Genomic DNA, 27,457 nt, shown 5'->3' with positions numbered 1-27,457 from the left:
AAGTAAGAGTTAAATAACAAGATTCCCCCAGGATCTGTTCTAAAATCAGGGCCAATCAGCTTATTCATAAATAATCTGGAAAAAGAGGAAAACAAGAAGGTGGCAAAGTCTGCAGATGATTCAAAATTACTCAAAATAGTTAAGTTCGAAGTAGACTGGTAGCAGGGATCTCACAAAACTAGGGGATTGGGCAAGAAAATGGAAGGTGAAATTCAGTGTTGATAAATGCAAAGTAATGCCCATGGGGATACATACAAAATGATTGTGTCTAAATCAGCTGTTGTGGTCTAAATTAGCCAATGGGGTCTAAATTAGAAAGAAATCTTGGAGTCACTGTGGGCAGATCTCTCAAAACATCTGCTTAGTGTGCTGTAGCATTAAAGAACTACAGCTAGGAACCATTATGAAAGGAAAATATAATCAAACAGAAAATCTCATAATGCCACTATATAAACCCATGGTATAGCCACCCCTTGAATACTGTATGCCGTTCTGGTCACCCCATCTCAAAAAAGATATATTAGAATTGGAAAAAAATACAAAGGGCAAAAAAATGATGAGGGGTGTTAAAAAAGCTTTCATAGAAGGGGAGACCAAGACCGGGAAGGTTCATTATAGAAAAGAGAAAACCAAATGGAGATATGATAGAGGTCTATAAAATCATGGGTGTTAAGAAAGTGAATAAGTAAGTGTTATTTACCCCCTTCCCGTAACACAAGAGCCAGGGGTCACCCAGTGAAATTAATAGGCAGCAGGTATAAAACAAAAGTAAGGAAATGCTTCTTCACACAAAACACAGTTAATGTGTGGACTTTGTTTGCCAAGGGATGTTGTGACAGCCAACGGAAGGAATGGGTTCAAAAAAGAATTAGATACTTTCATAAAGAACAGGTCCACCAGTGGCTATCATACATGATGGTCAGGGATGCAACCTCTTGCTCTGGTTGTTCGTCTGAATGCCAGAAGGTGGGACTTGACAACAGGGAATGGATCTCTTGATAATTCCCATGTTCCATTTGTTCCCTTTGAAGCTAGCCACTCTCAGAAGACAGGACACTGGCTAGATGAACCATTGTTTGTAGGTTCTCACTTCTCCTATATTCCTGAACTTGCATTTATCCTCTGACCCACTATTTGTAAATGTTGCAATTGCAAGTGTAGGAAAAAGCAGGTAATTAAGAACAATATTGTTGGTTTATGCAAAAACACTGAAATGGCATAGGCCCCTGTTCTTCAAACAATGAAGCACATTTAATGATATGCACGTGAAGAGGCCCAATGACTTCAGCATGACTTTTCGTATACTTAGATCTGTGTAAGTGGGTGTAAAATTGGGGTGGAGGGCATAGCTAATAGTTCCTCTTTTACGTATGCAATAAAGCAAATTTAAAAGCAATGTCAGGGTTTGGTTGTGCTAGGACAATGGGACGTGCCTGGAATGTGATTGCTTCTCATCAATTGGAAAGTGAGGAGTGTGATAGCAGGGACAGTTATACTGCAGAATGAACAGAGGAGGCAGCATCAAGCATACTTCCACCATCCCAAGAGACTTGGAGAGCCACAGAGCAGCTGCCGGCTGGGTAGCGTGGCCCCTGCCCTACAAAGCTGAACGGCAGCCACCGGCCAGGCAGCCCTGCCCCTGCCACCTCAGCCTGGCCTAGGGCAGCCGCTGGCCTGGTAGCATGGCCCCTACTGCCCAAATCCAGCCCCAGAGAGCAGCCAGCAGCTACCCCATCCCCTGCCCTAACTCCTGCACCCCCTGTTCCTGCCCTGAGCCTCCCATCCCCTGCCCTGATTCTGTAGCCCTCAACTTCTGCAACCCTGACTCCTGCAATCCCCCACACCCTCAGCCACCTATCCTGAGCCCCCACATCTCCAAGTCCCTGCCCTGACTCTTGCTATCCCCCATACTTCCAGTCCCCTGCCCTGTAGGACCTGAGAAATGCCAGGTAAATCTCCTAGTTCCGTAAAGTAATTTTTCCAAAGCAAAATAATGAGGATTTTATTAAAAGAAATATTTCTCCCTTCTCTCTCTCTGAGGGTATGTATAGACTACATCTGTTTGTTGGAAAAAGCTACGCAAAATGTGCTCTGCATTGTGCATAGCTTTTTCTAATACTTTTGTTGGTAGAGGTTTCTCTGACATTTGGCCCATCTAGACTGGGCCAAATATCAGGAAAAAACTCTTTTTTGGAAGTCCCCTTCTTCCTCATAGAAGGAGGAATATAGGGGCTTCCGAAAGAGTGTATTCGCAAATAAAAAAAAAAAGCAGAAGAGTTTTTCCAGGATACCAGAGGTATCCCAGAAAAATTGTCTAGTCTAGAGGTACCCTGATCAGAGAGAGATCACAGATGCAGCACTCCATGAGGGCTATTGAAACAAAGTAGACTGTATACCAGCTTCAATTTATGTACCACTTTGGTAGTTAACTTTGTCACCTCAAAAAAGCAGCCATTGCTCAATTTTCCCAATTTGTAACAAATATCTTGGAGTTTCCTAAGACAATAAAGGTTTTCACATCATCCCCAGTAAAGGTTATGCAGTTTTCAGTGTGCACAAGCTAACAGAGATGTGCTGTAAAGATGTTGGATTCTGCCTGCTGATTTGGGGACATAAGCTCATTATATATTTTCTAGAATTCCTTCTACATGCCTCTGTCTTTGCATAAATGGTTAAGGGACGCAATTTAGAAGATGAAATATATGCTCCTGAAACACTTCGCTCCTTCTAATTGAAAGCGCTGAAGAGCTAGCCAGAGGGTGTCACAAAGTGGATGACTTTCATAGTGGGTACTGTTTTTGCATTGAAGTGCAAAGTACCAAATCCTGTTCTCTTTACTTCTGCTGTCCTCTTCAGCTGGACCTCTCATGTGCAAGGCTAGAATTTAGCACATGCATGCATGCATGCACGCACACACGTGCACACACAAAATCTTCCATCAAAAATTGACTGCAGTGTCTTTAAATCTTTATAAATTATCTTCAGCCCCATGGAGCATCCTTTAGCAAAGTTTATTCTCACAGGGGCTGGAAAAGGGGGCTAATTTCCCTCTGGTTCACATATTCCCTACTGTTTTGAGCACACACATGGCAGACAGAGGGTGAGGGATGAATGTGGGTAAAACTGATAATATCAGCTGAGTTATATTTTAATATATAATATTATGTGTTTGCATCTTTGCTTAGTGATTGGAAGGGGATCCTCTTTGCCCTTGATACAGACATGTAACTTACATGTTGGAGGATCGACTTCTTACCACTAAAGATAGTCAGTGCACAATGTAGAGATCTCAGATACACTTGGATAAATGCAGATTAACTCCAGTAGCAACAATTCTATTCTCTGTTGCTGTCCTATATATACGGGCATATATCTGGAATACCTCTGGTGAAGCCACTGGAGATATTCAAAATGCATACAGGCAAAACTGAATGCAGAATCTCAGCTTGATTATATTCCATTTATTAAACAATTGTAAGGTAATATATCTGGGAAACAACAGTCAGAAATCTATCCACTCAGATAAATTCTCTTGAGATTCTCCTCTGCTCATTTTGTTGTATCTACCAAAAAGAACTCAACCTACAAAAAAATGATCTAATATTTCTAGAAATATTCCATACTATGCCAGTTGGCCAATATACTTAAATAACCAACCAACATATTTATTTAACATTCAGCAGATGGACACAATATGAACATTGTGATTTTCAGTTGTACTTTTATAACTATTCAGGGTTTTTTTTTTAGAGCCAAGATTTAAACAGGTTCATGGAGTAAACACATTCCACCTTGTTTTAGCAACCAATGGCCATGCCCACTTGGATCAACATTCTTTGACATTTAAAACATCAACCTCACACTGCCTTTTTCAAGATATTTTCACTTTAAAAATACTATTTTATAGTTCAGTAAAGATTTCTAAATGCAGTTAACATACACAGGGCTAGATAGTTAACTGCTATAAATAGTCATATTGACATTGATCTGATTTACACTAATTGAGACTCTGATCCTCAGTTTGCAGCTTCAGTAAGATCATTGAAATTTTAATATTCTCTTTGGAAATATCACTAGCTTCTTTAAAGGAGAGAGAAAACTTTTGAACAACAAAAATAAGAGAGATAATGGTATTTTGACACTCACAGGGGCAGACACTTTGCCACATGAATTGCCACAACTACATTAAAGCCAAGGATTTGCTTCACAGCTATTGCCTAGCATTCTATAATTTCAAATATCTGTTATGGAGTCTTGCATTGTTATTATCATTAATATGAAGTGTGGTAGCACGTCAGAGCCATACTCATGTACCTGAGACCCATTGTGCTAGGTACTACATAAAACACATATTCTTACAGCTCTAACGTTCTTTTTTTATTGTTTGAAGTTTGTGATTCTCCATACTTGGAGAAAAGGGCTACTCTTGTGTTTAACCATAAGTAAAACAGCTGGTCATGCTACTTGAAAAAAAAAAGATTAACAACATTATAAATGCATTGTTGAAGAAATATTTAAAGTTACTATGTAATAAACTGAACAGAATGTCATAGAATGTCAGACTGGGCACAGTAAAAATAAATGTTATTCCCTAGGAAAATAAAAAGACTGCATATTTATGTAACATTCAGCAGATGGGGATGATATTAATATAGGGCTTTTCTTGTTGTACTTTTATAGCTACTAGATTTTCTTGTCTAACTTGGTAACCCAAGGCGCCATTTGATTTTTGGATTTGGACAATACTGCAACAGATGTCCAGACCAATAAAATAAATTCCTAAAGGGCCATGCTTAATTTGTGTAATTGATCAATTTTTGTTACATGGGCTTCAGTTCACCGCCATGTAACTGCTTCCCAGATTAGCTCAGCAGTTGGGATTTCATTCCATATGTTCCAACAATAGTTTATTGGCTCTTTGACGACCTGCGGATACAGCAGTGTTAGTAGAGACACCTGTTGGTGATGAAATGAAATATACCAACTCGTATTGCTGTTAAGGCTGAAGTGAAGAGCTTTTGGGTAGACTGTAAACACGAGCAAGGCACAGGTTTCTGAAATGTTATACATTGTGCTCAGATTAATGGGAATTGTACCAGCACCTTTCTTTCATAATTAATGTGTCAGTCTCGAGGAGGGCAACTTCACCTTTTCTATAAAAAAATAGTAATATGTGCTTTAAAATATGGAGGACAGATAAATGTTGAAAAATGATATCAATAAAAATTTTGTAGTACATTTTCCCCTAATACAAAATGTCAGTGATTTACTCCTTCCCAATACAGGTTTAATTGATTCAAATAGCATTGGTAGTAATTAAAATATGGATTCTGAAGCACAACTGTTAGATCTCATCACTCACCTATTAAACTTGCCATAGATGCTGTGTTAATTATCTTCCCATATCCTTGCTTCAGCATAATGCGGCCTGCAGCCTGTGACAGAAATTAAAGGAAAGACCAGTGACCCCTTTTGTGATTGTGCTAATAATTACATGATAATAAATTAGTCTTCACTTTTCAGAAGAGTTTATGGATTTCTTTTAAAGTGCAAGATATAAAAATTTGATATAAAATGGCTGATGCAGAAAAATTTCTATCGTCATTTTAATTCAGCTACTGTGTTGCCAAAATTTTCTAAAGGTGAGTAATAAGATCTAGTGCCTTTACTGTTGAGCACTCAAACTGATACTCCAGAGAAGAATCTGATTTTTAGGACGTTTTGAGCACCCACCCTCTGAGAATCGGGTCACTTTTTAAGGTGTCTACTGGACACCCAGTGATTGCTTGCTACTTTTTTATAATCTTGGCCTAAATGTATACCTGATTCACAGCATCATAAGAATTGATTTGGGGTTTTTTATTTTAGTTTGGTTTGGTTTTTTTTTTTGTTGTTTTTTTGTTTTTTTACAATTTCAGCAGATTATACCAATGTTTATTTTCAAATATTTTTAAATTTGTTTATTTTAATTTTCACAGATGTGGAAAATTCAGCGGAGGGAGAGGGGAATACAATTTGTCAATGAGAGCAAGCATTAAACTCCAAAAAGTCAAAGATGAATAACCATTAAAACACAAAACTGTCAACATCATATGTCAAAATATACAAAGAAAATATCCTCAATATCTAAAAAAGTCTGCAGTCAGCATTTTTCTTACTTTGGTAAATTTCAGTTGTTAGGGGAAAAAAAATGTCTATCGGTTTATATGTGAAATTGATGTTTACCCACATTTCCTAATAAAAAACTAATCATCCTAAGCCTACAGATACATAACCAAATTATTGTTAACACTAATATACAATCAATTTTATGATAATAATTAGCAACAAGAATATCAGTAAACCTCTGGGTAAGTCAGATGCTCAGAAAACAACCACATTTTCATGGAAAAGAGTACAGATCCTCCTACTTACTTGGCAGCACAAAAACAAGCCTCGTAAATTAACATTAAAAGTTTTGTCCCATTCTTCTAGTGAAGTGTCTTCACTTGCAGAATTCATGTTAATTCCAGCATTGTTACAGGCAATATGAACTGTGCCCCACCTAGCTACAATCACATCAAGAATCCTTTGTACATCCTCAGGTTTGCTTACATCTGCTGCCAATGCCATGCTTTTTATCCCTACATTAAAATGAGATGGATAAAACAAAGAGAGGCCTTCACATAAAACAAGGTATCATTTCTTGTGTAACTATCTACTAATTCTTCAAAAACAATAAACCATTTCATCACTACTCCACTGATTACAGCAAATTATATGCTATTTTTGAAAGCATGTTGCATAGGGGAATGAATCTTTTAAAAAGTTCCTAAGTTTAACTTTTGTATACTACACACACTGTCCTCTAGCACACAACTTACTTAAAATCAGAGTTCTTTGCCTCCTCAAGTGAATGAATCTTTGAATACTGCACCATCTTCTGGTCAAAAGTCTAACTGCAGCATAGGAGCTAAAGTGATGGACATTCTAACAATTTTATGTGTGTTAGGGATCAAAAAGTGTATCACTAGAGCCCCGTGCAGATACAAAATTGGTATCCACATATGCAGATGTGGGTACCTGTGCATATAATGCAGATATCCACTAATTTTCAGGGATCTAAATACAAAATTTGTATTTGTGTCCACATTCATGTCCTTGAAAATGATCCATGGATATCTGCATTCATATCTGCAGATGCAGATATAAAGCAGATATCCACAAATTTGCAGGATTTCATGCATCACCTTCCAATGATGGTTACTAGTTCATAAACAACATAAAACAGAGGAATATTTTATCTGTTGAGTTACAAGATATTTTTACAGCGAACTTCAGATGTCACAGAAATCAAATTGAGTTTTCAGCCAAACTGATTTCGAACATCAGGCTTTTAGAGATTGGAGTATACATATTTCTGTAATGCATAATGGTGTATGATGCAAAAGTTATCCAAAGCTATAGTTGTGATTTCAACACAAAAATCTAAATATTCAGAGTTATGGCTTTCATAGTAACAAATCCATCATGGCTCCTTGTTAAAACACAAAAGTTAATATCATTAGTAAATAACTGAAAAAGAACCCTATGGACGTGAAAAGTGACAGATACATCTGCATTTGCATCAACAAATCTGTGTATTTTGTCTTTTGCACATGTACCATCTCAACTGGAAGTTGCCCCAGATTAGATTTTGCATTTCTTTTTTAATACTGCACATGCTGGAAAGCTCAGTTTTAATTAAAATGTGGACCCTTATTATTTTTTTAAGTCGATGAAATGACAAATGTGCTTAAAGGTAAGCATGTGCCCCAGTGTTCTGTTTGACTGGGAATTAATTCATAGGAGTGTAGGCAGCCATTAGAGCTATAACACAGATCAGTCATCTAGGAGCAAGAAACAAAGGATGGGGAGAAGTTACATATTATAAACAGGATCCTAACAGAGCTGCTGTCATGTGGTTTATTAATAAAAATAGGAATGAGTCAATAACTGAAAATGAGTGATATATGTCAAAAAGGAAAATGTATAGTCTTTTTCCAAGAAGAAATGTTTTAATGTGTCTTCTGGAGCATTTTAGGAAAGCCCACAGGGGTTTTTTGGTGGGGAAGGGGGGCTCCAGCCTCAGCAAGAGAGACACAAAGAGACAGACATCTGCAGCTTTACATAGTAACATTGAGTGGATCAAGCAGTGGACTTTTGCTGACAACATCAGATTTCTAGTCCCAGCACTGCCACTGGCCACTGTACCTTGGGTCAGTCACTCTCACTGTTTGTGCCTCCATTTCCCCATCTGTAAAATGGGGATAAGGATATTGGCATCCTTTGTTAAGTGCTTTGAGAGCTATAGATGGAAATGCCCTGTTTACCAGCTAGATGCTATTAATAATGATTATTGTTATTAACCTTTATTTCAACAGTGCTGGCCGAAGATGTAGAGAACGCCACGAGGTTTCTGACCCTTGCAGAAATAACACAACCTTAACACCACTTTTAAAACCAGCATCTTCCAACATAGCAACAGACACTGGGATAAAGTCATAGAAGTGACTTCTCAAAACCCTCAGCTCAGCTGCCCCCAAAGCTTGTGGAAGCCTAAACTTGCTCAGCCCCTACATTTTAGCAGCAAAAGTTCCCTAGGTGCCTGTATTTCTGCCAGTGGACAGGCACAGGTGTATGGCAGCCTGGCACCAGGCATCTGGACAGCTGTGTCCCAGAGTGATGCATGAACTTGGAGGGGGAAAAAATAATCAGCCTTCCTTCACCTCATGCACCCGTGCGACATGATCCTGTAAGAGCACCCAGAACTTGCCTGCTGGATCCAGTCATGCCCCTGCCTGAGAAATTAAACAAAATAACCAAGAATGAACCACAATTCCTGGTCCCTCATGTCTTGTAGCCCAGGGTATGTCTACACTACCCTCCTAATTCGAACTAGGAGGGTAATGTAGGCATACCGCACTTGCAAATGAAGCCCGGGATTTGAATTTCCCGGGCTTCATTTGCATGAAGCCGGCCGGTGCCATTTTTAAATGCCGGCAGTTCGAACCCCGTGCCACACGGCTACACGCGGCACGGAGTAGCTAGTTCGGATTAGGCTTCCTAATCCGAACTAGCTGTACTCCTCATTCCACGAAAAATGAAACCAGTGAAAAATGTCTACTTCAAAACAATATATATTCTTTTATACGTTGTATCTGATGAGTACACTGAAAATAACCAACATTATCTAACATTTCCACGCACTCCTAAATTGTCTTCTATGTTTGTAAAAAAAATGGTGTTATTTACACCTCTTTAATCCGGCAACCCTGTGAAAAAGGATATGCCGGATTAAAGATGTTGCTGGCCTAGGGAGGGTGCTGCAGAGTCTGGGTGTGAGAGGGATGGGAATGGAGTACTTACCTGACACCCTTCCTGGGTGCACATGTGGCTCCCCACCCCATGCCACTATGGGAGCAGCAGGGGAAGCGCGTTGCTGCTCTGCCATTCCCCCATCTGGAGGCAGGGAGAGCAGCAGCACATAGCTGCTTTCTCCTCCATACTGTGGGTGTTCCTGGATTTGGGACACCTAGAATGCGGAGGTTCCATTGTACTATAATCTTTCCATTTTGGACTGTCCATTGCCCTATGCTGGTTTGTCTCAAACCTTACTATATATGTAGCAAAACGTAAACACATCCCTCTGCTATCGCTCATCCTGCAATCCGATCTGTAGCGATGGACCTCTGTGATTATGCAGACACTGACTGATTGGATGGAGATCCAGCTGCACAGATAAGACTGCAGAATCGAGACCTTAGCTTCTATTCATAGATATAAAGAAGATTTTTTTTCCTCTAGAGTTCCTGCCATTTTACACTCCACAGAATCTCAAAATCATTTTCACCACTTTTTTTTTGCAACATTTCCAGCATTCCACCTCCACTAGAACACATTGCTAGTGTTCCTTCCCCCCTCTGCCTAAAATAAAAAGTGCTTCGCAACAAAATGAAATGTTCTGGTTGTGAATAACAGGTATTCCTGTTAATACCTGTGATGTTCTGGTTGTGAATAACAGGTATTAATAATTATGGTCCCTTATCAAAATCACACCCAAATTCAGGAAATAAAGTGGCTAATATGTGTACCTCTCAGGATTGCACATGTATACCTCCCATTAAATTTAACAGAACTTGTACACATGCATCAGTGAGAGAATAGTCCCTCTTTAGGTTCACAAACAATTAAGCAGCTCTGTTTTCCTCGGGTATGTATCCCCAGCTGTGATTAATGCTAATGGGAGTGATATGTGAGCATACAGAGAAGGAATGAAATGTGGTTAGGAATTAAAAATAGTTTATCAAATGCAGACAGAAATAATCAAATCCATTAAATGGCTCTATAGCCTGGAAGAGTAAAGAAACTGGACTTTTCACTTCTTACAATAATATATTAAAAGAAAATTTAATAAAACAATAAATGGTCCTGTAGCACTTTAGAGACTAACAAAAAAAAAGGACATTATCATGAGCTTTTGTGGGCACAACCCACTTCTTCAGATGAGTGGAGCAAGGGACAGAGAGAGGCGGCACAGAAAACCCAAAATATAAAGCAGGGAAAGGAGAAAAAAAATTGTCAGTTATAGTGTACATGCTAGATGAAGCTAACTGAGTGGGCTGTAAATGTCCAATACTTAGCTTTTGATGTCATTTGGGTGTTGACTATAATGGCCCATCCAGTTAATGTCTAAAAGAAAATTAAACTCTTAAAAATATAGTCTTAAAGTGGTAGCTTAGTTCTAAGCCTATTAATCCAAGACAATTCAGAGTTAAGGCCAACACCGTCTATTTGAGTCTATTTCAGATGCTGTAGACATTTGTTCAGTTGTGTAATTTCAAGCATCTAAACAGCCTCCATTGATTCTGCTCATTCAACACCTGTGAGGACAGCAGGACTTCTCCGATGCATGAAGTTATTCATGGGGACATTCTGAGGGTTGGGGGCCCTAAATTGTACATTATGGGTCAGTCTATTGCAGAATTCTCTCAAAGACCTAGGTACGGTATATGTAATGTCACCAAACTCCAGTTATTGGTGAGCAAGACTGAACCTGGGACCACTGGAACTAAACGTATGAGCCTCTAGTAAATGAGTTAAAATCTGTGTGACTATTAGCAAAGATTATAGCAGGCTCATCAGTCTCCAGCTGGGTTAGGTGCCACTAAAGGAGGACAGAATACCATGTGAAACACATATGGATTACACAGGCATTGCACTTGCAACAGTTTCCATTGTGGAATTACTATGCAGAGTTCATGGAAACAGCTTTCAGGTTAAACTAGCTGGACACAGCTGGAAAGCAGTGAAACACCTGATTTATTCCTCAGTCTTATTACATGTGTGTCCAATCCCTAGCATGATCCAAGGACTGGGGCTGCTATGTTGCTATGTCTAAAACTCATTCTGGGGTAACAACGTTACCAATGAAGGCAGCAAAATGTTCCTTGACACTGAATGCACAAACTATGCAAATGTAAGGCACTCTTGTAATTGGAAACCTCATTGAAAGATTCCGAAAAGCTCAATCAGATGATGATGTAGGGCTGTGTTTTGCAGCCTTTCAAGTGGGTGATTCGTTAATTGAAAATCAAAAACGGTCATGACTTCCTTCCATTTTACTATAAAATAAAAGTAAAAGATGTGTTGATAGTAAATCTGTAGGATTTACACAAGAGCAGAGCTGGTCAGAACATTTCCAACCAAATTTATTTTCATCTAAATATTCGTTTCATCAACACCAAAATGTTTCACAGAGGCATATTGATTTTGATGAAGTTTTCAGTGGAAAGGTTAGTGGGATCCAGGATGGACTCTTCTGATGACTTCTGAGAGAGAGATTGAACATGTGATCTTTTTGACTGCAAAATGGACATCTGGGCACAATTCATTTTTGCAACAACTTTAACTTTGTTTGTTTGTTTGTTTGTTTGTTTGTTTGTTTGTTTTCATTCCAATGCAGATCAAAAACAAAATGTCAGCACTTCCAAGTTGTTATGAAACAGAATGGTCATCCTCCAGTGAGCTCTGTTTGAAATGCGTGAGCCTCTAGTGCATGAGTACTGTAACTGTTCTGCAGAAGCAGCAAAGTTGGTTGCAATCCTGGTTGTGAAAAGTGCATTCACAATTTTCTTTTTAGAAGGCAAATTTCTACTCCAGCTTTTGCACCCCAGAAAGGCTAACCAACATTTTTTCTGCAGTAGTGCATGGTCTAGTCCTGCATCCATTTACACCAGTACTAGACTATGGGCCCAGATGGTAGTGTCTTGCTTTCCTGAATGAAGCTACATCTTTGATGGCATTGAAGGATCCCACATAGCAGAAGGATTGGATGTACTTTCACAAGAGGAATTAGAAAATGAGTGATACTTCATTTCTTTTCTCATTAAAACTCTATTTCCAATTGTCTGTGTTTCCTTCCTGAATACAGCTTAGCTTTATCACATTGGCAAATGTCTTGGGAGGGGAATTAAATTGGATGTCCTATTTTAGAAATAAAAACACAAAATGTAAGTGGTTTGGTAGAAGTTTTCACCTATGGGGGGGGATTTTATTTGTGATGTATGCCAGTCTTGCGTATTAATATCTCACCTCTCTGCTTTTCACTCATGTGTGTTTTGAAGAGCCAATGCTTTCAAAAATGGCTTCTAGTGATTTTGGGTGTCTCTAAAAAGAGCGGCACCCAAAAATTAACAGGATAGATTTTAAGAAAGTGCTGGATAGCTAGCCTCTGAAAAATCAAGACTTTTCACTGTGTCCCAAGTTTGGGACTCAAAATCAAGCACTCCTGAAAATCTCGTTTTAAGTATATTTATGTCTGGCATAATCTTTGAAGTTACATGTAACTAGCTGGTACCCATTAAAATTTCAGGCATGATCCGTGTTGCTTCTCTTTGGCTTCTCCCCTAACCCTCTCCTTGTTTCTGTCCTGTGAATGGATCATTCCTGAATGATGGCTACTCTATGATGCAGCGAGGGGAAGTAAAGTCACACAGAAAGGGCCAGCACCAAATCCTACAGCCTTTTCTCAGGCAAAACCCTCTTTGAAACTAATGGGTTCTGAACAAGGACAGAAGAGTTTGACCCATGACTATTAGATCTACAGAAGACCAATGCATGCCATAAGAAATATGACCCTATGCACCTCTGTTGTGTTGTGGCTGCATGATAGGTTGAGTGTGTGAAAGGAGAAGCTGTTGGTGGGGTATGGTAAAGGGCTGAAGGAGTGTCCTTTGTTACTTAAGTCTTAAATACCTTTGCTGCCACATGACATAATGTATGGAACACCTCTTTTTCTGGCTGATGGATGTGTATTAGGGAGCACTTATAAATAAAAAACTGCTATTCTCTTTGCCTGTTAGTCATGGTTCATTGTATGCTGTTTTTCCTCCAGGTACTCTGGATAAATAGTTTTACATGAGGTCATTTGCTTTCCTGGTGGCACTTACTCTATGAGGTAACACAAGCAGGCAACGTGACATTGGCTATTGCTTGCTGGAGCAATGCTAAGATGCTGCATGAGTCAATCACTCTCTCCGGACTGCAGCATCCGTGTGCCATTTGGCAATTCTTTGCTTTGTTATTTGACTGATGCTGCACCAAAACTCGATGCAAGTAATTCTCCAACAAGCTACCAGAACCACTGAAAATAACAAAGCCCACTGAGCTAGCAGGCAGGGACGTACACTTCAGAAGTGCAGGTAGAAGAGTATTCAGAGACTCCGTCCATGGCTTACCTTTCAGGCTAAGCTCCTCGGCGACCCCTTCTGCCTTCGGAAGCACCAGATCCACAACTACTACCTTAGCACCTGCTTCCCCCAATGCATGAGCAAAGGCTCTTCCTATCCCCTGGCCTCCACCTGTTACGTAGGCCACTTTGCCATCCAAACGCAGGCGATCAAGGATGCGACATCTGTTGTGGCCCCAAAAGACGTCATCTTTCACCACTGCTTTCTGGAGCAAAATAGCACAATGCACTGAGGGTCAAAAGTCAGTTATCTTCAGCCCATTAGCCTTCCTTCCCCTCCCCCTCCCCACGAATGCTCAGGTGTATTGGGGGGAGGGGAAAGAAGCCAGGAGCTGTTCCTTGGCTTCCTGCCCCTTTACTTTGTTCAAGAAGGTGGGATTGAATCTCTTCGGTGAAACCCAAATGCCAGCAAGGCTAACTGCTCCCGAGGGGCTACAGAGGGGCCACACCAGAAGGCAAAATGGCTGCGCTGATGAAAACGTCAATGACTGCTCCAGTTACACAACTCTAGCCTGGCACGCTTCCCAGTGGATTCCTTTGCATGCCTGGGGGCAGTGTGAATGTCAAAGGCGTAACACCCCCAAACGACTCCAGTAGCAAAACCCCTCCACTGTGGCTATATCTGTGGCCGGCCTGAGTAAGCGGAGTTGGCCTCTCGGAGGCTAGCCTGAGGAGATGTTTTACAGCAGTGCCAATGGGGGAATGGGAGGCGACAGCTATCACGGGGCCCCAGGCGAGATGAGGGGGGCTTCAGGGGAAAGGGGCAGGGCCAGGAGCAACCAGACCTTAGCGCCTCCCGGACTATGGTGTTACCCCTTCCCCCAGGCCTCAGAGCCATGCAGAACAGTGCTCCAGTGGTGATGTAAAGGGCCTGGGGTTCTGGTCGTTGCTGTTACTGTAGTAGCAGCCAGGAGTCCTGGGCCCCCTTTGAATTGCTGGGCTCTGGACAACTGCTTCCTTTATCCCTTCCTGTGTTCCCCCAACGCCTGAGTGCAGACGTTCAGGCTCGGGCTCTAGGTCCTGCAAGGTGGAGGGGGGGCGTTAAATCAAGGAACAGTGGGGGTGGGAAACTGGGTGCATGTTGCATATGGTAGGACGGGGAAGGAATGATTGTAATCAATGATATAGAGAAAACAGCCGGCTGCCCCTCAGCACATTATAATTTATGACATGCCTCACACTGATACTTGTAATTCTTACTCGTTAGGCAATTACTGAGAAAAGTGATGCATGCAGGATCCATTCTTCAAGAAGGATTGTCTCTCTACTGCGTAAAGTGAAAACAAAGGGTGACATCTTGGCCCTAGAGAAATTAATGGCATTTTTGCCTTTGACTTCAGTGGGCCAAGATTTCACCCATACTGCTTTAGGGGGAGAATATACACACCTTGGATTCCATCACAGCTGCAGGTGTGCAGCTCCATCGGATGACACTCATCCCATCTTCCACAGGTAAAATAATCTGGAAAAAACAGCAGTGTCCAAACCATTTCAGCTTCAGGGCACATCACTCTGGGCCTGAGCCAAAGTCCACTGGAGTAAGTGGAAGAGTCTTCTATGGATTCAAGTGAGCTTTTGGCTTGGCTGGGTATTATAGTGGTTTTCCTCTTTGCATGCTGTTCCCTGGACTGTAAAGTCCCTTTCTATCCCAGGCTGACAGTCCTCCATCTTGCCTAAGATTCCCATTCAAGACTGACTACTTTCACAAAGGCTAGATCCATAAAAATGCCGAAATGTCTTCCAGTGTTATAAACAAGACACCACCTCTGAGACTTTCAGTGTATCTGATTTTGATTGTCTCATGAGATTTTAAGTTCTTTGAGACTCCCTAGCAAGAACATTGTTGGAACTTAATAATAATGACTTTGAATCCTCTCTGGATAATCTTGCCTACTACCCTTTGTGTACTTCTGTATGTAACATGCATTTGACCCTCCCAACCCTACGAGGTGTGTGCCTGAACTAGTGCCTTGTCCGGATGGCAACCATACCTTAATGAAAATGACACATCATTTTGCAGACCCAATGCCACTATCCAAACACAAGAAAATAAGATGTGTTGTGACTTAGTGGCTAAGAGTAGAATTCGGGGCCTGAGCAGATAAAGTGTCAAAGACCCCCTTCTGCAGTTGAAGGCATCTGTTCTTGATGACAAAAAAGATCACAACCATTCACAGAATGAACCATTTGGATCTAGTAAATCAGTAAATTTGTAAATAGCAAATAAGTGTTTCACAGGGTGAATAACATAGGCTAAGTCTACACTGCAGAGCTATTTTGGGATTGCACAAATATCCCGAAATAGCTATTCCACATCTTTTGAACAAGCCCATTTTTTCAAAATAATGGGCTCACTATTCCAACATCCCTGTAAACCTCGTTCCATGAGGAGTAAGGGACGTTTTGGAATAGTGCTCTATTTTGAGATTAACTCAAAATAAGCTGCACAATTTGCATAGCTTATTTCAAGCTGTGGGTGCAGAGTAGATGCACCCATGACGACTCTTTTTTGCTCCTCTGCTAGAACTGACAAAAATACATTTTATAGCAAGGCCCTTACTATAAGGACTAGACAGCATGAGTGAGTCAGACTACATCCAGGAGTCTTATAAAACAATACTGCTGAAAGCAATTTCACAGATACTTACAATACCAATGTAACCGTATAGCACTAACCTGCTCCACACGAGGATCTGAATTAATTACAGTATTTAATTTCCTGACAGCTAATACATTTTCATCAGATACGTTCTCCAGGTAGACTTGTCCTTTCATGAGAGTGTTCTCCACACAGATCACTCCATCCATTCTCAGCAAGTGGTTATCCATGACAAAGTGGTAGTCGTTAACAGCATTTCTTTGATCAGCATCAATAAAAACTATATCAAAGTGTTCGCCCACAGCCACTAACTCCTGGAGGGGGGGAAAAATGAGGTGAAAGGAAAAATGCGCTGGTACCATGTAGGTGGAGGGTCTTATAAAATGAACCATCTTCCATACAAAACACATGAAAAACGCCTAACAGAAAACATTGCTTTAAAGTCATATTCCTAATCAAAGGTCATTTTGGCTTGAAAGCAACCTTTTGATTTACAGCGAGCCAAGTAGAACTGGTTGAGATGCTTCTGTCTATAGGCTGACTATCTACACACTATCTAGCCACACAGATAGGTCAAGGCCTTTGAATTCCCCCTAACAGGGCCAGTGCTCACATCTGTGTGAACAACCGAACCCTCGGTGATTTAATACCTCATAAAGCACCACATTTCCAGCTGGTGATGGATGCATGCGGTACAAGTCAGAGGAAATACAAATCAAGATCACTTACACTGGCTCTGAGGCACATCTGTGTCTCCTCTCTGTGGGATATGTCAACCTTTATATTGAGTACATTTTAAAAGTTGCACGCAGCAGGGAATATCTGGTGGGACTGTCACACATGTTCAGTGTTGACCTAATTCTGCTCCCATTGATGTCAACAGGAGTTTTACTATGGACTTCAATGGCAGCAAAGTTAAGCCGGTGCTGAAAGCTTTTGAAAATCCCGCTTGTAATTTCTACTCATAAAGACTCATTACAATGAAGTAACATACAATACAAAAATATTTTGAAGACAATTAAAAGAACCCCTCATGAATCAAAGGCACAAGGTTAGCAAGGGAGTCTACCACAATACTTCCAAGCACCCAAGTCTACGTTCCTTTGTTCTCTCTCTATACCATTATGCACCCACTAGCTGTGGTTTGGTACGTGGACAGATCAGGAGACTGCTGCTGAACATCAACCCCAGGCTAAGTCACCGGCTTGGTGGCTTATGAAATTAAGACTGTAAGTCTGGTTCCTGGTGAGTTTGTGGACCTCTCACAGAAATGTCCACCGTTAGTGCAACTAATTGTCCCCCTCATTGGCATTGTAGCAAATTGGACAAGCAACTAAATGAATTTATGATGAATTAATCACTCTGTAGGGATGACACATCTCTAAGGGCCACAGGTGCGGAAGTTCAAAAAGCTTTATAGAATCATAAAATAATAGAAATGGAAGGAAGCTCAAGAGGTCCTCTGCACTCTGCACTTCCGGCAGGACTAAACTCTGTCCCGATCATCCCTGCTAGATATACACGCTCTTATTTGACTTGTCTGTACACTAAGTGGACTTAATCTTTTTAATCTGTCTCCACATGGAACTATCTCTGGACCCTTTCTCTTTCCACCCTGTTTCTTTTTTCAGATGGGTGAACACAAGGTGAGGGCGGACAACTGATGTATAGAATTGCACTAGAACACCTTTAGCGTTATTTTCTATCCTTTTCTTTCGATAGCCTTCCATTGTATTTTGATCGGCACTGTACACTGAGCAGATATTTGCTCTGAGCTCTCCACAGGACCTTGGGCTGTTTTCCTGAGCTTATTCAGTCATTTGTGGATAACAACATGTGAGAATAGTTAAAATTATATGTTCTAATGCACATCACCTTGCACTTGTCAGCAATAGAGTTCATCTGCCATCATGCTGCTCAGTTGTCTAGCTCAGGTAGGTCCCCCTTGATTTAGCCACAATCACAGAATCATAGGGCTGGAAGAGACCTCAGGAGTCCAGTCCCCTGCCCAAAGCAGGACCAATCCCAACTAAATCAACCCAGCCAGGGCTTTGTCAAGCCAGGACTTCAAAACCTCTAGGGATGGAGATTCCACCAATTCCCTAGGTAACCCATTCCAGTACTTTACTACCCTCCTAAGCTATGTCTAGACTGCAAGCCTCTTTCGAAAGAGGCTCTTTCGAAAGATACTTTCGAAAGAGCCTCTTTCGAAAGAGAGCGTCTAGACTGCACGTTGAACTTTCGAAAAAGCGGCTTGCTTTTTCGAAAGAAAGCATCCAGTGAGTCTGGATGCTCTCTTTTGAAGAAGCCCTATTTACATTGAAGAACGCCTTCTTTCGAAAGAGGAACTTTCGAAAGAAGGTGTTCTTCCTCGTGAAATGAGGTTTACCGCCATCGAAAGAAAAGCTGCGTTCTTTCAATTTAATTTCGAAAGAACGTGGCTGCAGTCTAGACGCAGGTGAGGTTTTTTCGAAAAAAAGCTACTTTTTTCGAAAAAACCCCTGAGTCTGGACACAGCCCTAGTGAAATAGTTTTTCCTAATATCCAGCCTAGACCTCCCCCACTGTAACTTGGGGGAGGAATAGAAGAAGGTGAAACAACCTGAATAGAGAGCCATTACATGTAAGTTTTGTGGCTTTCAGCTACAGCACAGCCACCTACACATATTGCATGTAAGAGTCAAATACTCAGGACCAGATGGCACACACCTAAAAGCGAGGAATAAATTTAACAGCAAAGCAGTGGAATTGCAACCCGAAATATGCAATCTCGTTAAAGTGAAGCGATTATTCCAGAGGATGCCACTGATGAGTATGACATATAACAGGGTTATTTGTTGACCAGGTGGGCAGTGTTATAGATTACCTGTGTGGTGTTTGATGCCCTCTCTGCCCTGAAAGCTGCTCTGGGACATTCAGAATTCCATCTGGGAGGATTCTGTTGGCAGCTGCATGTGTTTCAACAATGCCCCACTGCATCCATGTACCTAGAGCAGATGTAAAGTCTTTCAAGCCTGGTCATTTAGAGTAGAAGAAGACTAATGATGTTGCCCTGGACTGGCTGTTTCTACCCCAGTAAATCTTAACAGCATGTCTTATCTCCAGCTTTTTCTTTGTCATGTTAAGGCTTTGGGCAAAATGAGGAAGAGTGATCTCCGGTGATGTATGAAAGGAAGAATTAACCTTAGTAACAAATGACTTTGGAGTATGAAGTATTGTCATATCCTTCTGAAACACGTAGTAAGGTTCATGACTTCTAACAGAGGTTTCTGAAATTCTTCTAAAATGGTGATTCGGACCAAGAAGCATGTATTCATGGTAAGAAAATGTGGGGAATTAGATAACTGTAGAGCAGATGGATGGGTTATGAAAGCTCAATGCACTGTGGTCTGGTCAGAGGCCGGGAAGATAAGCCTGACTGTAGCATGGAGAGACATAGTATCGGTAAGGCACTTAGATAGCACCGAGTAGTCTACCAGAGACATACACGAGCATGCATTTATGACACTGTTTACTGATGAGATATAACCAAATCTTACAACCAAATCTCAGCTCTTTTGCAATAAATCCTTCAGAACTGGGTCACCTAGTTTTCTAGAGCTGATCTTGCTATCTCAGAACTACTAAGAGACTTCACTTAGGCCAACATGATGGAAGGTTTGCAGGAGGCTAGGATGGGCTTTGTTATTTTGGGAAAGTATCTCATTTTGTTTAACCTTGTTACTGTGTAGCCAAGCTGTGAGGTTCAGGAAATCAAGGTAGGGATGCAGGAGAAATCTTTGGGATAAGAGTTTGCTGGGAGGATGAGTTGGAAGTCTGTTGAAAATTCCACTAGATCTGAGAACCACAGACAGTTTGTGTTGACTAGAATGGCCATTGTTTTCGCCTTTTTGATTTTTCAAATTATCCTTCCTGCTACGGGAGGAAGACACGCAGAAGCGGATTTGGCCCTCTCTAAGCTAGAACATCTGTTCCCGATAATTTCTGGTCTGTTGCCCTAGTGAAGAAATGGCTTGTTTGGCATGTTAGCACTGGATTAGGTCCACCTGGGGATCAGCTAGATTTCTTCATGATTCAGACACACATCTGAGATCATGGCCTGCTGATAACTTACCTGTGTTGTGATCCCTTTCATGGGGAATGACCTGCCGGACTCTAAGCAGCATTCCACTTGGCAGAGGATCCACGTCACAAAGCGGTAGACTTTGACGCCCTAGGCCCATTTATGCTCATTTACAAAAAGGCCATCACACGAGATGGCTAATCCAGGATGTGCTCCTTTCTTACCTGATTCTCCAAGCCTTAAGCCCTAGGTTTGAGATGACCAGAAGTCTCTCGTCATGACCACATTCCCTGTGCATGGAGGTGCCACATGACAGACTGGCTAAGGCTGGTTAGAATGAAGGGGTCTTTATTGTGAAGCAAGATTCCTGCCCTCGCATGATCATCCTGTTTCCACTAGCTTAAGGACAGGCAGGATTTATGGGGCCCTATGCAGTACTATTAAACTGGTGTCCCTTTGCCTGATGGCAGGTGGGGGGATGACAGTTTTTTAGAGATGTGATTTTAAAACTTGGAGCAGTACACTAATGAAATTTTAAACTAAGATCCTGTTGACTAACACAGTAAGGTCAGGAACTGGCAGTATATACACATGCCTGATAAATGGCTTCATTACCACTTGAATGGCTTTTTCAAGTCTTCTTCCTCTCCCTGTTCTGTGATTGGGTGGACATTAAGACCCAGCGGTGCTCCAAATTTGCGGGTGCCCTAACATGACTGCATATTCTGCGTCTGGATGAGGATGGTCCTGGGGACAGGTAGTAGTAACCTTCCCTCATGCTTTAGTCCAGCGAAATCCATGAAATTCCCTCCCCTCCATCCTTCCCTGTGGTGTCATCTCTGGGCAGGCCATCAGAAGACACGGGAGCTGGCAGTAAAGGTGCACGGGTAACACCTTCCTTTGTGGCACCATGACTCTGTCCCTGGATTTCCCTGATGGTTTTCTGTCTGGGGAGGCTGTGGCCCTGCTGGTCTCTGAGGATGCTTTGGAGGGCACCAGAGGATGCAAAGGTTGCAACAAGCTACCTAGTCTCTCATCCCCTCCCACAGGCAGAGTGGAGTAAGATCCAGGGAGCAGCTGTGACCAATATCTCCTGATAGACATCCTTTGTCTTGCTCTATTTGGGCAGGTTTAAAGAGAGAGATGCAGTTTAGTGGGAGCCCTGGTTGGGGAGCAAAGTACACAAAATATTGGTACTATCAAGGAGAGGACGGGGGGATTCTGGTCAATGCTATCCACGGAAGAAGCTTTTAAAATATGGACGTGCAATGGGTAGAATGGGTGTGTTTTGATTAGACCACCGGAGACAACAGCTGGCCCATCAAGTGCCCAACATTCAGGTTGCGGTGGGGAGGGATAGCTCCATGGTTTGAGCATTGGCCTGCTAAACTCAAGGTTGTGAGTTCAATCCCTGAGGGGGCCATTTAGCAATCAGGGGCAAATCTGTCAGGGATGGTACTTGGTCTTGCTGTGAGAGCACAGGACTGGATGGACTTAATGATCTTTCAAGGTCCCTTCAGTTCTATGAGATAGGTATATCTCCATATATTTGTTTTTATTATATAATAACCCAGGCCCCCGAGGGCTGTCTGACCCCTCTCTATTATTTACGGGAAGAGAAGAGCGGAGATCCAGGAAGAATTCAGCTGTCTGCAAAATGTTCTGCTGAGTCTACTTGGGAATAATTCCTGTGCAATCTCCATCCCTTTGCGATGGAAGCATCAAGAAAAATTGTCTTAATCCAGGGTCAGCATGGCTGTAAATATAACTTTTTCTTACCGCACATAACTATTTCTCTTTACAACAATCTCAGAACTGTGTGGTACATTGAAAGTATAGTGGAAGACAACACGTTAAAGAGCGTGGTCGTGGCAAAGAGCAGAGACAAGACTCCCTGAATGAGCAAATGAATGAATCCTCTGGCAAGTTTTATTTAAAACCTGATGTAGTTGTGATTGCAACCACCACTCACAACAGGTACCTGCAGACTCACTCAACAGAATGACTGTCCAGTCTCTTTCATATGAATCGTACAGTCAGTGTATTCTAATAAAGATAAACTCAAAACTCATTACCTTTGATATGCCTTGTTCTTGACCTAAATGTAATAGTAATATTTCCTTAGGGTACATGATATACATGAAAAAGTTCAGCTTCCTTTTAAAACACCATTAGAATATTTTACTGTATGTGGACATACACTCTGGTTACTCCTAAATGCTATTCTATTGAGTACAGTTTATATTCACTGGCAAAGCTAAATCTCAGGGGAAGCCAGAGAGGGAATGCAATTTCTAGTAATAACAGCTCACAACAGTGAATACTATCCACTTATCCCCACAATTTCCAGCTATTTTGGACTCCTTTCTGAATTAACCTTTCATATCAAAAGGAGCAATTCTGCACACTAGAGACTCCGACACAATTTCATGCATAATTTATTCACTCAGTTCAACATTAAACGCAGAGTCCTTGACTTTGTCAAGGTGGATTCTGTTGGCAGACTTCACAAGCAGCAAAACAGGAGAAATGAGATCTGCAACTCAACCTATTCACCTACTCTTTCTGGTAAAAAGGGGGTGGAGGGTGAACTCTACATGCTTGCACAATGCCCTGCCATCAACACGATCTTCTGCAAGCACATTTTTGCTGTTGTGGTTTAGACTTTGAAATGGAAACAACACAATAACAAACTTGACTAATGTCCCTTGCACTTTGCATTCTCATCGGGCCTGATCCTGCATTCTTTGTTCAACAAAAAAACTCCCTGCACAAGTCAATAGGGGCTTGTCTACACTACAGAGAAGATGCTGCTGATGCTGCTGCAGTCGATCTTCCAGCGTTCGAATTAGCGGGTCTAGTGAAGTCATGCTAATTCAAGCTGAGAGGGCGCCACCATGGGTGCCAGTAGACCTGCTCCTACGAGGATTAAGGGAATTCAAAAGGAGAGTGTGTTCCCGTCAACTTCTCACTGTGTGGATGGCGCCAAGATACAATTTAAGATACTTTGACTCCAGCTACATTATTAACATAGCTGGAGTTATGTATCTTAATTCAAACTTATCTCCTAGTGTAGACCTAGCCTATGAGTTTTGTGTACAGGATTGGGCTTGTTACGAGCGTATGCCTTGCAAATGGGTGAAGACATGTTATTCAGACAAAAAAAAACCTCCTATGTGTGGTAGGCTAATGGATTTGAGGTCCTCTGTGTAGCATCCTTGAATTTAGCAGGGCTCTGCCATAGAAGAGAACATTTGGACTCAGCTTTTTATCCCCTTATTTTTTTAAGATCAGAAAGGACCATTACATCATCTAGTCTGACCTCTTGCACACCTAACCCACTCCCTGTTCTTTACTAAATTGGATTTTTTTAATGAAAAAATAAATACTAGTCATTACTACTGTACCTCTTAAACAGGTTTTTCCCCATGTACATAAAAACGGCTATACTGGATCAGACCAATGGCCCATCTAGCCCAGTATTCTGATCTTCTGACAGTGGCCAATGACAGATGTTTCAATGTTTCAAACAAAACAGGGAAATTATCAAATGACCCAACCCATCATTCAGTACCAGCATTAGGGACAACACAGCATGATACTGCTCCCCTGACCATCTGGGCTAATGGCCACCAATGGTCTTATCCTCCTTGTTCTTATCTAATCCTTTTTTTAATCCAGTATTGTTTAACCTTCACAGCATCCCCAGATAAGGAGTTCCACAGGTTGTAGTTAATCTAACAAAATTCCCATCTACCAACAGAGGCTGCAACATGAGCTGGATCACTATGACAAAATATCTATTGACTTCAGAGGAGCAGGGTCAAGTGCGGATACAATAATTCTTCAATAAGGAATCCACGGTTGTGTGGCAATAAACATGTCTTACCAAACACTGAACACTTTCAACTCCCACTACCTTATATGGGAGTTCAAGGCATTGAGCCTCTTACAGGATTATGCTTGAAATATTCTTTTGGTAGTTGCGGATAAGAAGCAACGTGAAAATATAAAATCAATGGCAGAATTATGTTTCAAGGATTTAATTTTCACTCCCATCCTGGTACCTTCTTTAATCGCTACACAGCAGGTACCACTCCTGCCTCTGGATATTTTAATTCAGTCACAGTAAGTCAGTTGCATAGAACGAGCACTAGAGAGCAACAGCAATTCAATTAATTTCACACTCCCTGCAGAGAGGATTTTAAACACCGCTCATTGCAGGTGATCTGCATCATTGTGTGTCCCAGGTGTATGTCAAAGCTCTCTCTTTCTTTCCTACCAAATGCATAGGTCACAAAAGCCAGAGGTCAAAGAGCTCCTGGCCATTTAATTTTAGAAACAAACACAGTCCCTGCTAATGCAAATAATGTGACAGCTGAGCCCACACTTTCAGACTGAAGAGGATATTCGTATGAAGCGACTGGCATTAGTACTAAAAACACCCCTTGCTTAATGAGGTCTACTGTGGGTCAGTGGCAGAAATAGAACCATCAGCGCCAAAAGTTTGTGTAGCTACTTCTTCCAATAAAGGAACTACCTCTTCCAATAAAGTCTACTACTCCATTCAAAGCTATGAGTGGTAGATTTTACTCTTCTATGAGACTAACCAATGGACAAGGCAAAACCTCTCACTACCATGAAACATAATGCTCTGGAAGTGAGAAATGTGAGACACCCCAATTGGGGCAACAGTAGGAAAATATCTAGAGATTATCACCAAAGCAAAGACCACTTCCGATACAGCATTTAGTCCATCAGCTATAAGTTGTCCCGGATGGCTAGTCTCCATGAGGTCACTCACAGAGTGCCACTTGTATACTTTGACCCTGTATTGCTTTGGGAATCATAAGTTCTGACCCAAAGTCCATGGAAGTCAGTAGAAAGGTTTCAGTTAACTTCTAAGGGCCTGATCCAAAGTCCACTGAATAGAGAGATGAATTGTTCTCCTGATTAGAACGTTTCAACTCTTTTAGATGGGGAATAGAAACAATACCATGTGATTTAGTGGTTTAGTCTCACACCAGGAATAATAAACTGCCCCATCTAAATAGCTGAAATGAACAGTTCATGAACAATCCATAGAGTCAACTTTGATTGCATATGACATGGAAATCAGGATAAATCAACAAACGACCAGTGAATAGGAAATAGGTCTACATTTATTTGCAACAAATACCACAACCAGCTCTAAAATGGCTCCCCTTCCTGGAGATTGGGATCACTTCAGCCAGGAAATGTCTTTTTGTTCTGTCGTTGTATACCGCCTAGCACAATGGGATGCTGGCCTATGGCTGTGGCTCTTAGATATTACGGCAATACAAATAACGAATACTAAATAATAATAACGATAAGTGAGTTTACCTCCAAAGTGTCTGCAATTGGTCCCACTTTCACACTTATCTTTTTAGCATGAGATGAGTAATCAGACGCTTCCTGGCTTTTCCCTCCAAGATATGGCTCTACTGAACATGCAGTTATTTTTCCATCATCTGGCAATGCCTCTGACAGAGCAAGGATACTGTAACCTTTAAGCCTGCCAATTAATAAAATCCTCTTGGCTCCAACCATATGAACAAACATCCTGAGAACTTGGCCTATTCAAATAATAGAATACACAGTAAAAAATAACCACATTCAAGACAATACATTTTACATGGTTCACAATGAAAATTAAATCTAACTTCTAAGCGATCATCATTTAAAAAAAAATCACATCTTAAAACACTTTAGAATAAGGGTTTTAACAACAGAATCTGACAGCATCTCATCTAAAATGCTGCTAACTACAACAGAATAAAGGTACTGAGTTTTAAATGTAGAGTCTTTATCATCAATGCTGGTATTGTTTAAGTGCTTGTTAAATAGTGCTTGAAATATTGCATATTTTAACATTCCCCCCAGAAGAAAATGGCTTTAAGATGTCTCCTGTATTCTTTCTGGGACCAGGTTAAAAAAAAATCACATTACCTTGCATTTGCTCTTAGAGTCATTATCCCTAGACAGCACCATCATTTAAGAAATTTATCATCGGCTCTGTCCTCTGAACAATGTATTAGTGTAATACATTACAAGAGTGCTTTGCTGCGATGATGTATCACAGAAAAGATGGCAACATCTGGGAAGAATGAGTCCAGGAATAGATTTAGTGCAATGGCTTTGCACGTGAACACAACCCCAAGTGTCATTAGTTTGGAAAGGACCAATATTTGCCACGCTGCAAGCACACTTACACAACCTCTGCCCAAATGCCATTTTTTAGAAAGATGCCCTTCAGCTCATTAATCTGATCTCTTTATTATTTGTGAATGAGGCAGGGCAGGTTTGAAAACTGGATTTTCAAGAAAAAATGAAGAAGAATCAAACTGTGGAGAAAACTCTCATTTAATTTTGTTTTTACCCTGCACCCCAATCGCTTGCACATGTCCAAACTACGTCCCTCTGTCGAAAGAGGGATGTAAAGTAGGCAAATAGAAAGTGCAAATTAAGCTTTCGAAAGTCAAAGCGCTGTCTAGATGCGGTTCTTTTGAAACCCACCCCCAAAAAAGCGCTCAGACACCATTATGCAAATGAAGTGTGGGATATTTAAATCCCTGCTTCATTTGCGCTTTCGATTTGCCTAATTTACATCCCTCTTTCGACAGAGTAGTTGCCCACCCACACCATAGAAACTCTCTCTCCAAGATACACGGAGACAAACAACATGGTCTTACAGGCAACTGGCATTCAGAGCTTGTATCATTTAATTATGGTTCATGCTGATGGACTTGCCTTTTAGATAGCCAGAGGTATATTCTTTATGAGGTGTAGCTTTTGCTTCAAGTGAGGCAGTTCTAAAAAAGGAAACAATCAGTTCAGTGTTACTGTCTTATACAACATCTGCAAATCCTACATATGAAAGGGCATGAGACAAAACATGGAATGATATGCAAGAACATCGGGGCCCGGAAGAACAACTGGTACCCTGAGACAGGGGCTGGAACAGCTAGCATAGTAGGGGTGCAGAGAATCATTGAACCAAACTGTAA

General features: G+C 41.2%; 1 protein-coding gene across 1 annotated transcript in view; it reads right to left on the bottom strand.

The window, feature by feature from the left end:
• LOC102457357 (uncharacterized) overlaps window positions 1-27,457 on the bottom strand; it is a 55,840-nt gene that overhangs the window by 13,100 nt on the left and 15,283 nt on the right. Inside the window, exons 4-10 of the mRNA XM_075938585.1 lie at window positions 27,201-27,262; window positions 25,794-26,026; window positions 16,445-16,681; window positions 15,156-15,230; window positions 13,758-13,974; window positions 6,415-6,623; window positions 5,363-5,435 (exon numbers count right to left, since the gene is read on the bottom strand). Coding sequence (XP_075794700.1) covers window positions 5,363-5,435; window positions 6,415-6,623; window positions 13,758-13,974; window positions 15,156-15,230; window positions 16,445-16,681; window positions 25,794-26,026; window positions 27,201-27,262 — 1,106 coding nt within the window. The remainder of the gene's footprint in view (window positions 1-5,362; window positions 5,436-6,414; window positions 6,624-13,757; window positions 13,975-15,155; window positions 15,231-16,444; window positions 16,682-25,793; window positions 26,027-27,200; window positions 27,263-27,457) is intronic.

The sequence above is a fragment of the Pelodiscus sinensis genome, chromosome 11, assembly GCF_049634645.1.
Source record: "Pelodiscus sinensis isolate JC-2024 chromosome 11, ASM4963464v1, whole genome shotgun sequence".
NCBI lineage: Eukaryota > Metazoa > Chordata > Testudines > Trionychidae > Pelodiscus > Pelodiscus sinensis.
Note: the sequence above shows the minus strand (reverse complement) of the source record. Positions and strands in the feature narration are given on the sequence as shown.